Source organism: Nanorana parkeri, unplaced genomic scaffold (genome assembly GCF_000935625.1).
Source record: "Nanorana parkeri isolate BGI_ZX_2015 unplaced genomic scaffold, ASM93562v1 scaffold625, whole genome shotgun sequence".
NCBI lineage: Eukaryota > Metazoa > Chordata > Amphibia > Anura > Dicroglossidae > Nanorana > Nanorana parkeri.
Genome location: NW_017306893.1, coordinates 650,898 through 666,717, shown reverse-complemented (window position 1 = coordinate 666,717; position 15,820 = coordinate 650,898). Strand labels below are relative to the sequence as shown.

General features: G+C 38.8%; 1 protein-coding gene across 1 annotated transcript in view; it reads right to left on the bottom strand.

Annotated features, from left to right (window-relative positions):
* The window catches only part of LOC108792285 (SH3 domain-containing RING finger protein 3-like), a gene marked incomplete at its 5' end in the record, with an annotated part of 152,550 nt that overhangs the window by 119,174 nt on the left and 17,556 nt on the right, over positions 1-15,820 (bottom strand). The window contains one exon of the mRNA XM_018563027.1: positions 8,321-8,416. Within this exon, the coding sequence (XP_018418529.1) occupies positions 8,321-8,416 (96 nt within the window). The remainder of the gene's footprint in view (positions 1-8,320; positions 8,417-15,820) is intronic.

The window sequence follows — 15,820 nt, the reverse complement described above, 5'->3', positions numbered from 1 at the left end:
TAAAAGAGAAAAGTATGCTGGTACATGCTCTGGGGAAGGGATTGAGGTTTGGTGGTAAATTTGGGTAATGCATGAACATACACTTTGAATCATAAAGAGAACTATGGGAGAAGTTAAAGGAGAACTATGGGGTTAGGGCTTTTCCCCATAGTTCTCCTTAGGGTAACGGGAGGACACAAACTAGCGTCCCCCTGTCACCCTAAGCTCAGTATACCGCGAGCTATAGCTCCAGACAATTATGTCTGGATCCGCCCAGCTGCATGAGTGACAGCTGGCTCTGCCTATCTAGAGGCAGAGCCAACTGTACCCGCCCCCTCCCGCATCCGTTCCAGTCAGCGCTGGAGGATCGGAGCAGGGAGGGGGGAATCCAGTCCCTCCCCTTTCACGGCAGAGAGCCGTGACAGGATCGAGAAGTGAGCGAACGCAGGTATGTGTTCGCTCACTTCCCGATCTACTGAGCCGACCTGCGACAGTCTCGTTGTCACAGGTCGGCTAGAACTACGGGGATGAGTGAAAAGCACTCACCTCATAGTTCTCCTTTAAGGTTTCATATAAAGAACAATCAATCTTGTCTTTAACTATATTATTCCCTTCATTCTTCTTGAAAGCATTGCTTAACAAATATCAATATATATCAATAAAGTGCTGCTTGTCCATAATAATTGCACCACTTTGACTTAAATTACTATGGGGCCATCAATGTTCTTAAAAGCCAGCTAAGCCTTTTTAACCCCTCACTGCACAGATCCAACAAAAACCACAGTGGCAGAATGAATGCAACTTCTATGTATTTATAGCAGTAGAGCACTTCAAAGATTAAATGAGCCTTTAAATTGACATTTGCTAAAATGACCTTTGGTAAAAGACAGTTTGAACAAGTAATCACAGAAGTTATTGTCTGACAAGTCAATAAAAGACTCACTCATTTCAGAGTTGTGGTTGATAAGCCCAATTATGTCACTAATGTCAAGATAGTGCTGAGCAATGTAAATGCTGGAAACTCTTCTGCAACTAAATCCATAATAGTATATTTTTAAAAGACTGGTAGATATAATTCCTCCTGAATAATTATTTTCAGCTAAAGAATTAGTAAAGAAATAGAATGTAAGATGCATCACTAAACAGCATCTTGGCTGTCTATGGGGAGTATACTAATGTAAATTACTTTATAACACCAAAGACCCCTGTCCCCCCCCGCCCCCCCCCAAAAAAAAGAAAGCTTGAATATCTTATTAAAAGTCACACCAACAATTAAAGCTACCTGTAAATTCTGCCACTAACAAATTATAAATATAGTTTCAATATTTATTTCCATAAGGATAAGCCTGTATATTCTATTGTTCACCATATATTAATTTGTTGCACCCCTTTGAAAAGAGTTATAACCTCTAGGTGTAATAAACATCTGCAGCATCCAAAAGTATGCTGGATAATAAGAGTGAGCGATAACATTCGCTTTTCCCATGTCAGGCCTGAAAAGTGGGCAAAAAGAATTCTGCTTCCCCTGGTTACCAGATAACCAGGGGACACTGAACTGTCATTACAATGACAACTTGGCGGAGCCGGCTGTGATATCTGTCATTAGTTCAGCATCCCCTGGTTACGAGGTAACCAAGGGACGGTGAATTATCATCACAATGACAACTTGGCGGAGCCAGCTGTGATATCTGCCATTGGTTCAGGGTCCCCTGGTTACCAGGTAAAAACTGTAAAAAATTTACTGGCACACCAGCTCTGTCACCAGTACAGTACCAGTACCAATTCAGTACACGATATCCCTCTGATCTCCTCTCTAGTATCATAATGCAGGATGTTTATTACATCACTTCCACATTCAGCTGTCAGTCCCGGCTAAAGAAGCCGGGGAGAAGCTGGTGAAGCAGATCTCTACTTCATAAGCTTCACTGGGGGTCTCAAAGGTGACATTAGGGGTCTTGCAGACCCCTGATGTCTCCATAAAGAGGACATGTCACATAAATTGGCTATAACATAAGAGACTTCTTAGCTCCCTATGTGATAGCAATAAACTTAAGTGTAAAAAAAAAAAAAGCAGCAGAAACATTAAAAATAGAATCAACATATATAAAAATTTAAAAAACACAAGAAATGCTTAAAAGTCCCCCGCCCCCACATACACACGCAAACATGCGTCAGGTGCGCCTATGTGCAAAAACGATGATTGTGCCCATTGTGCCGCACATGTTACATATAAATGTCAGTCAAATCACTGCAGCGCTGAATAGTGAAAAATGGCCTGGCCAGGAAGGGGGTTTAACACCCTGATCTTCAAGTGATTACTAAAGTCTTTCATTAAAAGACTATTGTTCTGTACTCCTTGGATTTAACACTCTGGAGTAATTAAGTAAAAGTATCCTGAGTACAAGAAGTGAAGAATATTTCCATATACATTATGAGAAAAAAATATTTATCAGCAACAAATATATTTCAGTAGAAATAGTCATGATGAAAGGACCCATAAAACATAATATTCCTTTCTCACATGAGTGTATGTCCCGATAATTTAATGTCATACTACTACATCTTGTACAGGTTTGGCTTTGGCTGATTTAAGTGTTGTTCTAATAACATAATAGTGCAAAATACATTATACATGCATTCTCAACTCAGGTTCTATGTTTTAGCAATAGTCATTTATAACAAGGAGGGGATGTTTATTTACTAGTGAAACACAAGGGTGCATAAGGGTGTTCAAATTATAAGTCAATGTAGAGGAAAACCCATAGAAAATATTAATCAGACTCCTGCCATCTCATGGGCCTTTTTTTTTTACTGTATTTCATTCTAGACAGTTTTGCAAGACTTGCTAAGGGAGCAGGAGTCCACATAGCTCCGCTTTAGTAGTGTAGGCTGCAGACAACTGTAATTTTCTAGGAGACCTGTATCAGAAAATCTTTACTTTGTGGAAGATGGCAAGGCAATGCTGTGTGAATACTTACACTTGAAGCCATGCTATATGAATGTAGCTATGTGAAATTTGTCTGGAGATTGCTGTGTTTTGGCATCAGAAAGCTCTCAAATAGAATTGTTTCATTTGCAACAAAATCATGAGGGGTAGCAGGAAAGAGGTTCAGTTCAATGACTTCTAAAGCTTCACTAAATCAAGTCTATGAATGCAATCAGTATGTATCGTAAGCAGGGTCAAATTTCCACCACTGGAGCCTATAGACACCAATGTTTTGGCACCAAAAGCAAAACCCTTCTGCTAGTAACACCTCTTTTGCATGGAATGTTTTCTTGTTTTGTCACACCCTCATATATACCCTCAAATGGGATGATAATATTTTTCCAGTTTATAGCAAAAAAAATGTGTGGAACAATGAACACAGAAAATACAATACACAGAAAAAGCTGTAATGTTGCCTCTTCTTTCCATATACACAAACCTATTTTGCCTAACTGTACATCTGGTTCTAGTAAAAAGGTAGCATGTAGCACAGAAGAGAATGGGACAGCAGTCAAGTGAAGTCGTAGCAGTGACTGTGTCTTACTTATTACCATTTGTGGGTTACTGCCCTTTCCTTTATTAAAGCAATTGTATCACTTTTCTAAGACAATTGAGGACAAGAAAAAATATTAGAAATAAAAACTCTCACTACAGAACAACAAAAATTGCTGTTAGTAAGGAGGAACACTGGGTGCTGTTTCCAGATTTATAAAGTTAGAAACCACTGAACATTAAACTGCAATTACCACGTCTATCATGTCCAGCAATAAATGCATTATCTGTGCTGGAAGAATCAAACCTTGTGACACTTGAAATTACCAGCAGTGCTCTCACTGACTGACAGTTATTACAGGCAATCCTAATTCTACAGACACAATACGGAGGAGGAAATATCCTTGAAAGACATACAGCAATAATGCATCAGGATCTATTGTGCCTAAGGGGTTGTTTCACAATCTACAAGTGGCCTTTTTTTCTCAACCATCTACATGACAGGTTGGTGTATATTGAACAAAATGGGATTTCATTGTTTTTTGATGAAAGGGTAGTTTTTTGTGATTAACACCAACTAAAGACACAGGACATAGGAGTCCCTGGGGCAGATTTACTAAACTATTACAATGTATAGTTCTTTTAATTCCCCTGCACTGGACAGTGTTTTGAAGGGAACAAAATCTATTATAAATAAATTACCACTTTAGTAACTCAGCCTCTGTGTGTCTCAGAAGCATGGTGATTCATGAGACAGGAGAAAACATAAGAAGCTGAAAAAGTTATTTTTAATAGAAGTTGGTATATACAGGTTGTGTTGATGTATCCCACTAATGCTTTAATTTTAAAAACAATTACAGATTTACTAGGTACTCTGTGAAAATGTAGCAAAATCATTGATTTCAGATAATGAGAACACATTTTATATTTCAATGATAGCGTAGCATATTTTAAATGCATTGACATTTGAATTTTTCATGTTGATTAGATTTGCTGCTGATACAAGGTATCTTGCTAACTTTGAATATAAGACTAAGCAAATAACAAAATCAGCTAGCTACATTAGTTAAACAAGATATCTGGTCACAACCCATGGCATTTGGTCAAAACATTTGCTGTGGGCATACCTACATTCCTGTGGCTGTTGGTCTTGTATTAGCACATTATAGGGCCATCCTGTTAAATATTTCACCTGCAATAACTTCTAATACATCACACTGATTACATAATAATGAGGTTCGAGGGGTAGGTATGATGTGTAAAGTACAGGAAACCCAGAGCAACCAGACATCAGTTTATTGAAGTCATAAAAAAGAAGATCCTTGATTTGTTTTTATTGATTGCTACCCTATGGAAATTCTTCTTTGCCTTACTAGCTAATTCCTATTGACTATTCTGGCATTCAGTCACAGCACAGGATGTGAAAGCTGCTGTAGATATGTATAGATCCCAGGTGCTTGACCTTTATACTTGCAAGGAACTTTATTTTTTCACTTAAATTACCATTCTCCCTAAATGCTTGGGTAATAAATCAGAACAGCTTTACTTTGCTCACTAAGCTAAGTGAACATTCTCTACTCATTTGAAAAAAATCAACCCCACTAATCTTGAACATGTATGTCAGTAATTCTGACGCCAAAAGGGGTTGACTTAACATCATACACAATGCCAGCCTGTTATTTTGTCATAACAGGTTTCTTATAAGGTTTTCAGAAAATAGGGAAAATATAGGAAATGGAATTCCATATGCACCACTGATGAACTAATACATCACCAGATAACAAGGTCGAAATCAACCCAGGACATCCATTGAAAATATTAGCTGAAGTAAAAACAGACCAAGTTCTTTCAAAATAATATACGTTTTTGATTGAAATGCTCTCTTTGTTGCAACACTAGAGTTGTAAAAAAATATTGAAAAGCTGTAACTTTATTTTATTATGTAACTGAGTACTGCTAAGTAGTGACTTCATGCAACTTCGGCAAGAGTTTAAAACTTAATACTTTTCATACTCTCTCTAGATGTCAATAATTAGATGAAGACTTTTGATATCTTTGAGATGAAGAATGGGATGTCATTTGAAAAAGAACTAAAAGTTTTTTTAGAAACATATATTTACAAATATAGTATCCAAAATAAAGTTTCCAAATACAGTATAGTTGTATATTTTCTATAAGATAAAAGTAATTAATGCTAACCATTTTTCTTAGAGGTATTTACATACAAATCTTCTCCTTTTGATATATCTAATGTAAAATACTTCTACATTTTAAAATATTTGCAGCAGCAATGTAATAAAAATCAACATATGCTGCTGTCCTATAGTTAGAATGATTGCAAACTATCTGATTAACATTTGAGCTCTATATAATTCACTCAAGAAGCATTTCCAAAAGTGGGCATCCCTGCCTACCTAAATTACATATCTAGACATGGAAAAAAATATTACCAGTAATTTTGACCAATGAACAGATGTTCAAAGAAATTATACATTTAAAGAGGCACCATCACTTTGCCCATTCAGGACAGTGTTTTCAGACAGCAAAGTATACTCCCTGATACATTCTACCTTCCCACCTATGTTGCTCTAATAGAGCAGGTGTTTCTTATATGGGGGAGCATGTTAAAACTTCCAAGTGCTTAGCTTGAGAGGCCAAATGGCAGACCTGAACACTGTCACATGGGCAGGGGGGCACTTGTGCAAGCTTTAACACCATCTGACACCAAAGCGTACTGAGAGTGGACTGTAGTAGGGAGGCAAGTGAGGGAGTGTGGACTATTGAGTATATTGTGTTGAGGGGTAAGCTATCATAAGGCACTGTCACTTCTTTCCTGAATGGCCAGTTGACAGTGTCTCTTCTCAATACCCTAACTCTAACATTAGGGTTTGGACCCTTAAAGTGCCTTGTCAAGCAGCTGGCCATTTGAAATGGAGCACATTATGAAAAATTGGATAAGAAATGGCTACCTGCAATAAAAAAAACACATATCAAAACAACGGGTAGAGCTGGAGAAATAGGCATCTGAAGTAATTTGCAAATCGAGGCATTGCCTGAAAATATCAAGCTAAACATCATCACTTCCACCTCTTAAGCCAACTATTGACAAGTCTGAGAAACAGGTTGGGTTGTGTCTAATGTGGATTTCTACAGGAAAAGTTGAGATTTGCAAATAGCTTCAGCTGCCTTCATGTCTAGAGGTAACCTCCACTTATGCATTTCTTTTCACCATACGCTCAGTTTTAGTTGACCTGTTTTGTGACAGTCTAACTTTTATTTTTACCTTTCCCCCAACACTTAACGTACATATTCACCTTTAACAAAATACAATTCATTCAACTCATTCCCTAGGCCCCCAATGCACAGAGCTGGATCCCCAGCCCATGTACTTTGACCTTTAAAATTCTCTCTTTAATCTAATCTTTAAAATTTTTGTTGAATCTAAGATTTTATCCTTACCACATGCATTTAGCTAACCCTAACCCCTTATTGTTGACTGCAAAATAGTCAGACTGGTGGTTTTTAAACTGCATTCACACGTTTTAAGTCCTGTTTGCGGCCCTCATTGCTGAGTAATTTTGGAGCTCTACACTTAAAGCCCCTTTCTCTAGAATACATGTTGTAAGTTGGATTTTTTTACTATAATACTGAAAGTATAAATACTGAAGTACTATGATCTTTTTTGCTGTAATTGCTGTAATGATGTATTAACACAATGCACTCCTCATTGGCTACTGTAAACTGTGAACACATTTTTACATGACTATCCTGATGGAAAATCCATGACCAGGAAACATTTTTCTTGTCCTCTAACAATTTTGTAACACAGTATGATCCATTTTCTCTAATAGCATGATAAGCCAATATATCCTAAGGATGCCCTTATCCAGCTTGCAGCATTAGGTACTTGTTTGTGTATGTTAGACATTGAACTCTCATAAAAAGTGCTAAAATACAAGTAAAAACTTGTAACAACATAATGCGGATAAGGAATATTTGTTATTCAAGCATGGTTAGGACAATTATGCATACTGCAGCAGAAAAAAAAACATACGCTCTCTCTCATACATTGTGTATTGCTTAAAGTATGCTGTCTGAAAAATTGACATGCAATAGTAGCAGTATACAGATTCATCTGTCAGGCAGCAAGGTGACCTCATATATTGTGTTTGATTGTCATATCTACTTTCAATTACTGTGAATTATGTGGCCCAAAATAAATCAATCAAAGGTGTGAATTTATTAGAAGAATAATCATTTTATCTTATGTGAAGCTAAGGGATCTATTCTGTTCATATAATCTATAGAAACCTATGTGATGTTGTTACAGTCACCTGCAGTCCTGACAGTCTAAATGTATGCAGCTGACAACAATTCTGGATCAAATGGGACAGAAAGAACACCTAGCTTCTGCAGATACAGCACAGCGATAGCATGAAGTGTAAGTAATATGTGTCACAGTACTTATTCTTGCATTCAATACTTAAGCGCCCAGCCACTGGTCAAAGAAGCAAGGCAAAGGCAGGGTAAGTTAGGAAACAGAAGGTAAGGAGTGAAACTCAGATGCCCTAAGCTGTTTTTGCCTGAGGTGAAGTTCTTACACTGCCTCCATGAACACATGGCCTAGTGCTGTTTATAATCAGAAATAAAAAAGTGTAAAGACTAAAAGCAGCATCAAATTTGCTCTTGCTTCATATAATACTCAACATTTGATTTTCTCACTCAAAATTTTTATTCAACTTTGATGTATTATTATATGGCTCTTATGGCTACGCATTCATTTTCAGTCTGTAAAAAAAAGTACCAGTGTGTGATTTCATTTGCCACCAAATCAAAGGAACATTATAACGGTCATCCTCTTACCTCTACATACAGAATGGGAAAAATGCCAATCTTGTCTCCCAGCATTCCTTCTGCCCAGTTATCATCAACACGTCTAATCACAGTCAGAATTTCATCCTAGAAAAGATTAACACATATGTCATTTTACACTAAAAATACAGTTGTAGGGATCTAGGGAATCTATAGTCTTTTGAATGTTTTTAGATATACATTTAAAGGAGATCTGATTGAAAGAAATCATGTTATCAATGTGTGTTCATGTTTTTTAAAAAAAACCTTCTTTCTGGGTATAAATTTTAATCATATCTGTACATGGGGACAGTCACTGTTGCTAATGACATATACAGGCTCTGCTTTAAACTTGGCAGTGCTACACAATAGTTTATGGCTCCTTTTAACAATTTACTCTATAAGTTATACAGTAAGTCTATCTCCTTACCTAACTCATCCCACCTTCTACACCTTCTAGCTTGTGCTTCTACACAAGCTAAGGGCTATGGGCATAGATGAGGTGGTGTGTACGTGGATAGAGAACTGGCTACGGGAACGAGTCCAGAGGGTGTTTGTAAATGGCACCTTTTCAGACTGGGCTAGCGTAATGAGCGGTGTTCCTCAGGGTTCTGTGCTGGGTCCCATATTGTTCAACTTATTTATTAATGACATCGGGGAAGGTGTTAACAGCGATATTTCAGTGTTTGCGGATGATACTAATATTGGGAGGGTAATAGACACGGACTTAGACATTGTGGCATTACAGGAGGACTTGGATAAAATAGGGGAATGGGCATTAATGTGGCAGATGAGGTTTAATGTTGATAAATGCAAAGTAATGCACTTTGGAATAAAAAAAAAAAAGGGGTATACCATTATGGGAATGCCGCTGGGGAAGTCAGAAATGGAGAGAGATTTGGGGGGCATTGTAGACCATAAATTGAAAGGGAACTTGCAGTGCCAGGCTGCTGTAAACAAAGCTAGTAGGGCTGTGTCCTGTATTAAAAGGGGGATCTATTGCAGGGACTTTATAGATCATTGGTTCAACCACATCTGGAGTATGCGGTCCAGTTCTGGTCACCAGTACTAAGGAAAGATGTAATTGAGCTGGAAAAAGTCCAGCGGAGGGCAACCAAACTAATTAGGGGTATGGAGGACCAGAGCTACGAGACGAGGCTACTAAATTTAAACATGTTCACATTGGAGGTGAGGAGATTAAGGGGGGATATGATTTCCATTTACAAAATGTTCAATGGTGACAGCAACATTAGCGATAAACTGTTTAAAATTAACTACATTAAAAAAAACTAGAGGCCATCACCTAAAATTGGTGGAAAAGAAGTTCCAGCACAGGGGGCGAAGGGGTTTCTTCACAGTTAGAGCGGTCAAGGTCTGGAACTCACTGCCACAGGCGGTGATTTCAGCAAAGAATGTGGAATTGTTCAAGAAACCTTTGGACGGATACAAGTAGTACTCCTAGGAATGAGATCCTATAGGTTGGACTTGATGGACTAATGTCTTTATTCAACCTCAAATCCCATGTAACTATGTAATGTTTTGCCTGAATTTAAGGGCTCTATGTGAACAGCCACAAATCCTAAGCATTGGACATTAATCTTTCCTTGATATCTTGCAGAGTTTGTCTTGTCTTCTGCTGGACCATGAATAAACGTCCCTATTTTGGCTACTATCAGACTGGAAACAACACCTTATGTCATAGTTAGGACAAATTAGGATGCATATTCTGCGTTCCCTCCAGACCAAAATACTTACATTTATGTGGGACCTAGGATTGTCAGACAAACACTTTTTAAGATTAATGTTCAAGGAGGCCTCAGAGGACCAAATATTACTAACTCATACCAAGTTACATAACTCTTGCACCTGGCCCTCCTCTATTCCCAATCAAATGTGCCTATATGGGTGAGTTTGGAGGGTTACATAGTCACCCCTATATCCACCCATAAGTTATGGACCCCACCCACATATTGGAAACTCTTACCCATCCTTATTACAATACATTCCTTTAAAGTGTGGGGCAGAGTTAAATATTCTATCAAACTTATACCGCACACTTAGCCTTTTGCACCTTCCTACATATCTTCTATACTCAAACATACCAAAATTCCCCTGTGGCTAACCCCATATGAACAATTCTGCTCCAAAGACCTCATGCCCTGTTTATTATTTACACCATATAGCCACAAATACTGTCTTCCTGCTACCCTTCAGTGTCAGGGACTGGAGTACCTCCAGGTGGCACTGTGGCACTGGAGCCAGACCCTGCAGTCCCAGTGCTCACCTGAAGGTGTCTCCAGCCAGTAGCTATCAGGTACCAGACCACCTCTGGGTGGCATTGTGGTGCTGGAACCTGCAGTTCCAATGCTCACCTGCAAGTGTCTCCCAGCAATTAGTCACCACCTGGTGCTGGTCTAGGGAGGTATTTAGCCTCTGCTTGCAGGGTGGCCTGTGCCTCAGTATTGTTGCCATAGCCTGTATCCTGTACCTGTTGCCTGTATCCTGTTCCTGCCTTCTACCCTGATCTGGACCGGACTCCTGACTCTTACCCCTGAAGCCCCCCGATCTGTGTCTCCCGGCTCTTCTCTTTGTTGCCCTGCACTCCAGGTTATACCCAGCCCTGTTATCTCCGATAGCTGATTTGTCATTTGTATATAGTTTAGCTCTCATATGTTACTTGTGGGTGGTGGTTGGGTTGCATGTGTTTGTGTTGTTTTTCTAATAAACTATAGTTCACAGGAATTGTTTGGTATCTGAAGTGTGGTCACATATTTGGTTCCCGTGTAGAGATACCTGCACGTGGTGTTGGGACACCTGTACACAGTATTGTGACATTCAGTACCTAAATTTGCTACTTACTTGCTACTTGCTTAATACTGCAAAAAGCACAATCAATGTTCTAGCACTGAAACTAATTATAACTCACTTAAGCATTGATATCCAGTAATTTCAAGACTCTTACATGCTATTCTCTCCTACTCCTCCCAGTGTTTTTGGGGTTGAAGTGCCAAGGGCATGTACAGACAAATCTAGTGTGACTGTCTGAAAAGTAAGCACTTTTGGTCCTGTACCTAATGACTAATCTTCACACTCCTAAATATATCTGAAAAAACCCAGCAGAAGCCCTCTTAAGCAGTAAAGCAGAAGATACCAAAACAGAATTTAATTTACTCACCCATGCCTACACCACTGAGAAGCAGACATTCACCAGATCCTGGAAAAAGCATGCCATTTATTTTCCCACTATGCTCCCTTTCCCCCATTCTTCTTTCCTCCCCAAATCCCCCCCCCCACACTTGTTTTTCTTTTCTTATACTTCCTAGTTACCCACCACACTTGCTACTCCTGCCCCTGATCCCATAACCCCTAACACTGGACATCACCAGGATTGTCATTCTTAGTTTATAAAGTGGCTACTAAAACAGAATATTTCTACATACTGCTATGTTGTTTATAGACAATCAGTGTTGTAGTATTATATGTTGGTTATAAGTCTAACAAGGCCTGTTTTACACATGGTTGATTTGGTTGTACTATGAAAATTGTATTCTACCTCTGCTTATTGAATGAATAACCGCAATCTGTTTGGAAAACTTAATAAAAAATATTCTAAGGGAAACTATGCATTCAACATTTGTCTGGTATCATATCTTAACAGTTATTAGCCTACTTTACCTCCTATTAGACATGTGCGATTCGTTTCGCTATGAATCGAAATTCGTACGAATTTTCCTGAAATTCGTAAGCATACGAAATCCGAATGGCAGTTTCCGAATTTTTGTCCGAAATTCCGTTAACGAATTTCGGATCCGAATTTATTTGAAACAGGAACTAATATTACCACTGTAAAATGAGGTTGAACAACATGACAACATGACATTTTTTTTTTAATCCGAAATACGGATCCGCTGCTGCTGAGGGTTGAATTACAATACAATACACACACAGGCAGGAAATATTAGTTTCGGATACGAATTACAAAATACGAAATAATGGATATTACGAAACGGAACAAATTTTTTGACGGCTCACAAGTCTACCTCCTATGGCTATCATACAAACCTCTACAAATACTATATGTTTCCTTTTAAAATATATATTAGAAAGTACAGCACAAAAAATTTAACTGTTATTGATTAATAGGTCAGTCCCCCCCAGTGTAAGTAAATGCTGGTAAGTTGAATGCCATACAAGCTTCTTATATCCCTAATGGTAAGCACTAGGTTCTCTGTCTCTCTGTTCAAAATTCTACTAATTTGTTTCAGCCGCTATGAAGAGGGCCCATTCTTGCTGCTAGTTTCTACCTTTATCATACATTAAGCATAAAGCTGCAGGAAGAAAAACTATTTTCCTAAAACTCCAGCCTGTCTGTAAAAGAAGATGAATAATAGTCACCTTTCAGGTGGGTTGGGTGGGATTTTTGTGCTGCCTTAAAGAACCCTGGGCATTGCAGATATTCAATGCTTTCATGTATGTCGAATAGGGAGGCCCCCAATGGGTGCTGTGTTTGCACCTGCCAACTCCTACCTCACTACAAAACACAGTAGAAACGTGTGGGGTCAGAGGAAGGAACCTACCTGAAAGGTAAGTATTAGCTTTCTACCTTTACAGAGTGGCTATGGGTATATTTTTTGAGTAAGCAACAGTGTTGCTTAAAACCCCAAAATATTATAAATAATATAGCAATAAAAAAACACAAAATACTATAATTGTGGCTAGTAGTAGTTAGTCACATTCAACTGGACTGGTTCTGTAACGTTAAAAATATTTTTCAGTTTAGTATCAGGAACATGCCCTGCCATCTGCAGCCACACTGATAACTTAGCCACAATAACTCAATCACCATGGGATGTGTCAAGGCAGCTGTTGATTGGATAAATCGCCTGAATAAATGAAAACATTTGCAGATAATATAATCTGCATTCATAAGTTTATTTTGTCAAGGGTTGATGTTCAATTTTGAAATTGTTTTATAGCTAACGCACTTCACACAGTAATACATTTATTTTACACTTTTGGTTTTGGGATGCACTGTTTGGCAAATAAAGTCTCAGTCTGAAACTGAGCCAAATTCCATTGTATGGCACATGTTCAGTTGTATACATTTGTTAACGCCAGTAACCAGTTTTGTGATTCCTTATTTGTTTATTTGCATGTTCAAAGAACCGGAATGTGAAAAAAAGCCAACTAGATGCATGAACCCTACATAAATCCAAAGCAAATGTGAATACTTTAGCTTACAACCTACACTTATATTCTTTACTGTTAGGGTCCCTTATACCAATGTAAATTAAATAAATAAATACATATAATGGATATGTTTTTATTTATTTATTCAGTTTTAAATATTAGGCACAATACAGAAATAATCCTATATCTCAGCATGGATAAAAAAGACCTATGGTTTAGAGTTACAATAAATTTTTTTTTATTGTACTGCACATATCAATCAGAATAAATTATTCTATCATGGCTTTGGCTCAGGCTGAACAGAGGTGGGCTTACTGAACATCTCCCACACAGTTTTTCCATCAATATTCTCCTAGTTACTGTACGTTGTATAAAGCAGTCCCTTGGCAAAGGTTGAGAAAATAAACATTTTCCATGCCATATTTCATAATGATTGAATTAACATGACAGGGGTGTAACCAAGAACCCAGCAGCATCATTCAGAAGCTGTTAGCCGGGCAATCCCTTATGCGCTCCCTTGTCGGTATATTTACAGAATAAAATCTGCCACTAATAGCTTCTATTTGAGGATATACATTGTACGCCCAGAGGGCAGAATGAAATGATCGTGTAAAAATGACATTGCTCTTCCCAAAAGCACCATTTGCTCTAACTGCTGTGCCACTTTATATAGTAATATAAAAAAGGAATATGATTAATCTCCCCAACGATAACGTTTTCGAAAGCCTTAATGACAAAAGTGTCTCCGGGAATAGCTATAACTACAGTAAGTTTGGCAAACGTGCTTCACCAGCGCACATGCTGGTGCTCAGCGGTACACAATAGAGTTGAGCGGCAGTGTGTGAGGTCACAGGAGAAGGTCTCTTTCATCTAACTGTACGGAGTGATGAGAGTGACATGACAAGCTCCATATTAGCCGGCTTTGCTTGTAGTTTAGGAAATAACATTCAATAGCCACCCATTGCTTAGTAATCAAAGGCAGAGGACTGCCTGGCAGACTGAGGACGGACGCCTTTTATATACTGCAGCTCTGAGGCTGCTTCCACTATTTTTCAATATCTTTTCTGTTTTTCCACTTGGAGCTCTTTCCTCAGTGGGATTTCTAGTCTCTCTGCAAGTGACCTACTTTAAAAGTAGTGTACTCCTCTAGATTTCTTACATTATTTTTCCTTCTTGGTACATGATAAATCTATCATGTCAGGAATGGTATACAAATGTCATGGAAAGATTCTACTACTTCTGATCAAATAATACTAGCAGGACAACTGAAAGGACCAGAATGACAGAAGTCAGAGTCTAGCAAAATATGATTCACTGCAAAACACACATCATTCCCCCATATGTTATTCCAGTGAACACCAGTAGTATGATAATTACACCGTTCAACAGATAGGTCAAGCTGGGCTGTTAACCGGTTAGACATAACCTACTATATTTTCTATATATTTGTCTGAGCAGAAAATAAATACCCTCACAAGAACACTGTCCCCTTTGAAAGATTTCCCCTCAACTGCTGTTCTAGTGGCAACTAGCGATGAGGTTTGAAGCTACCATGGGTTCGAGATTCGCTGTTCAAGTGAATTTAGGGACAAGGTGTCCCAGGTGATTTTTTAAAGACTATAATGCACTGCAAGGCTGTCAGGGTACATAAGTCAGCGCCTATAGTAAAGCTTCTGCCCCTAACGCTGCACGAAACTATGCGCATGCGCGTATTCGGTGCTAGTAATGCGCGAAAATTATTTGCATGTGCACGCCTGTCCTTGGCACCAGGCAGGCTATTTAAATATGACTCCTGCATCTGCACCTTGCTGAGAGATCTTCAGCTGTACTCTGCATCTGTGATTCTGTTCCTGATATCCGTTTGACCCAGCTTGATTCTTGACTCTGTCTGCTTGCTGCCTGCCTTGTGACCTGATTTGGTACCATTCTGCTCACAAGTGTATGACCCTGCCTGCTCCTGACTTCACTTCTGTCTCCTGCTAATGTACCACACTTTTGTTGTTGTAGAGAAGCTCCAAGGGCAATCCGTATCCCTCACACTAAGGAGGAGTGCTGAGCATATATGCAAGATGCAGCCCCACAGCAGTCAAGGGAACTGGACCATCTAGAAAGAAACAAAGAGAGGGGCGCCTTTCCTAGTGCAGAATGTTTATTCAATATCATCAAATTCGTACAGAGAGGTACTCACAATAAGGGTGTGAAAACGAGCAGCAGGGCAGTAAAAACCGGAACAAAGCAAGGGTCCATGTGGAGCGTCCTGTATGAGGCTCACTGTGGTGTCAACGCGTTTCCGGGGCACGCCCCCTTCGTCAGGACGTAATC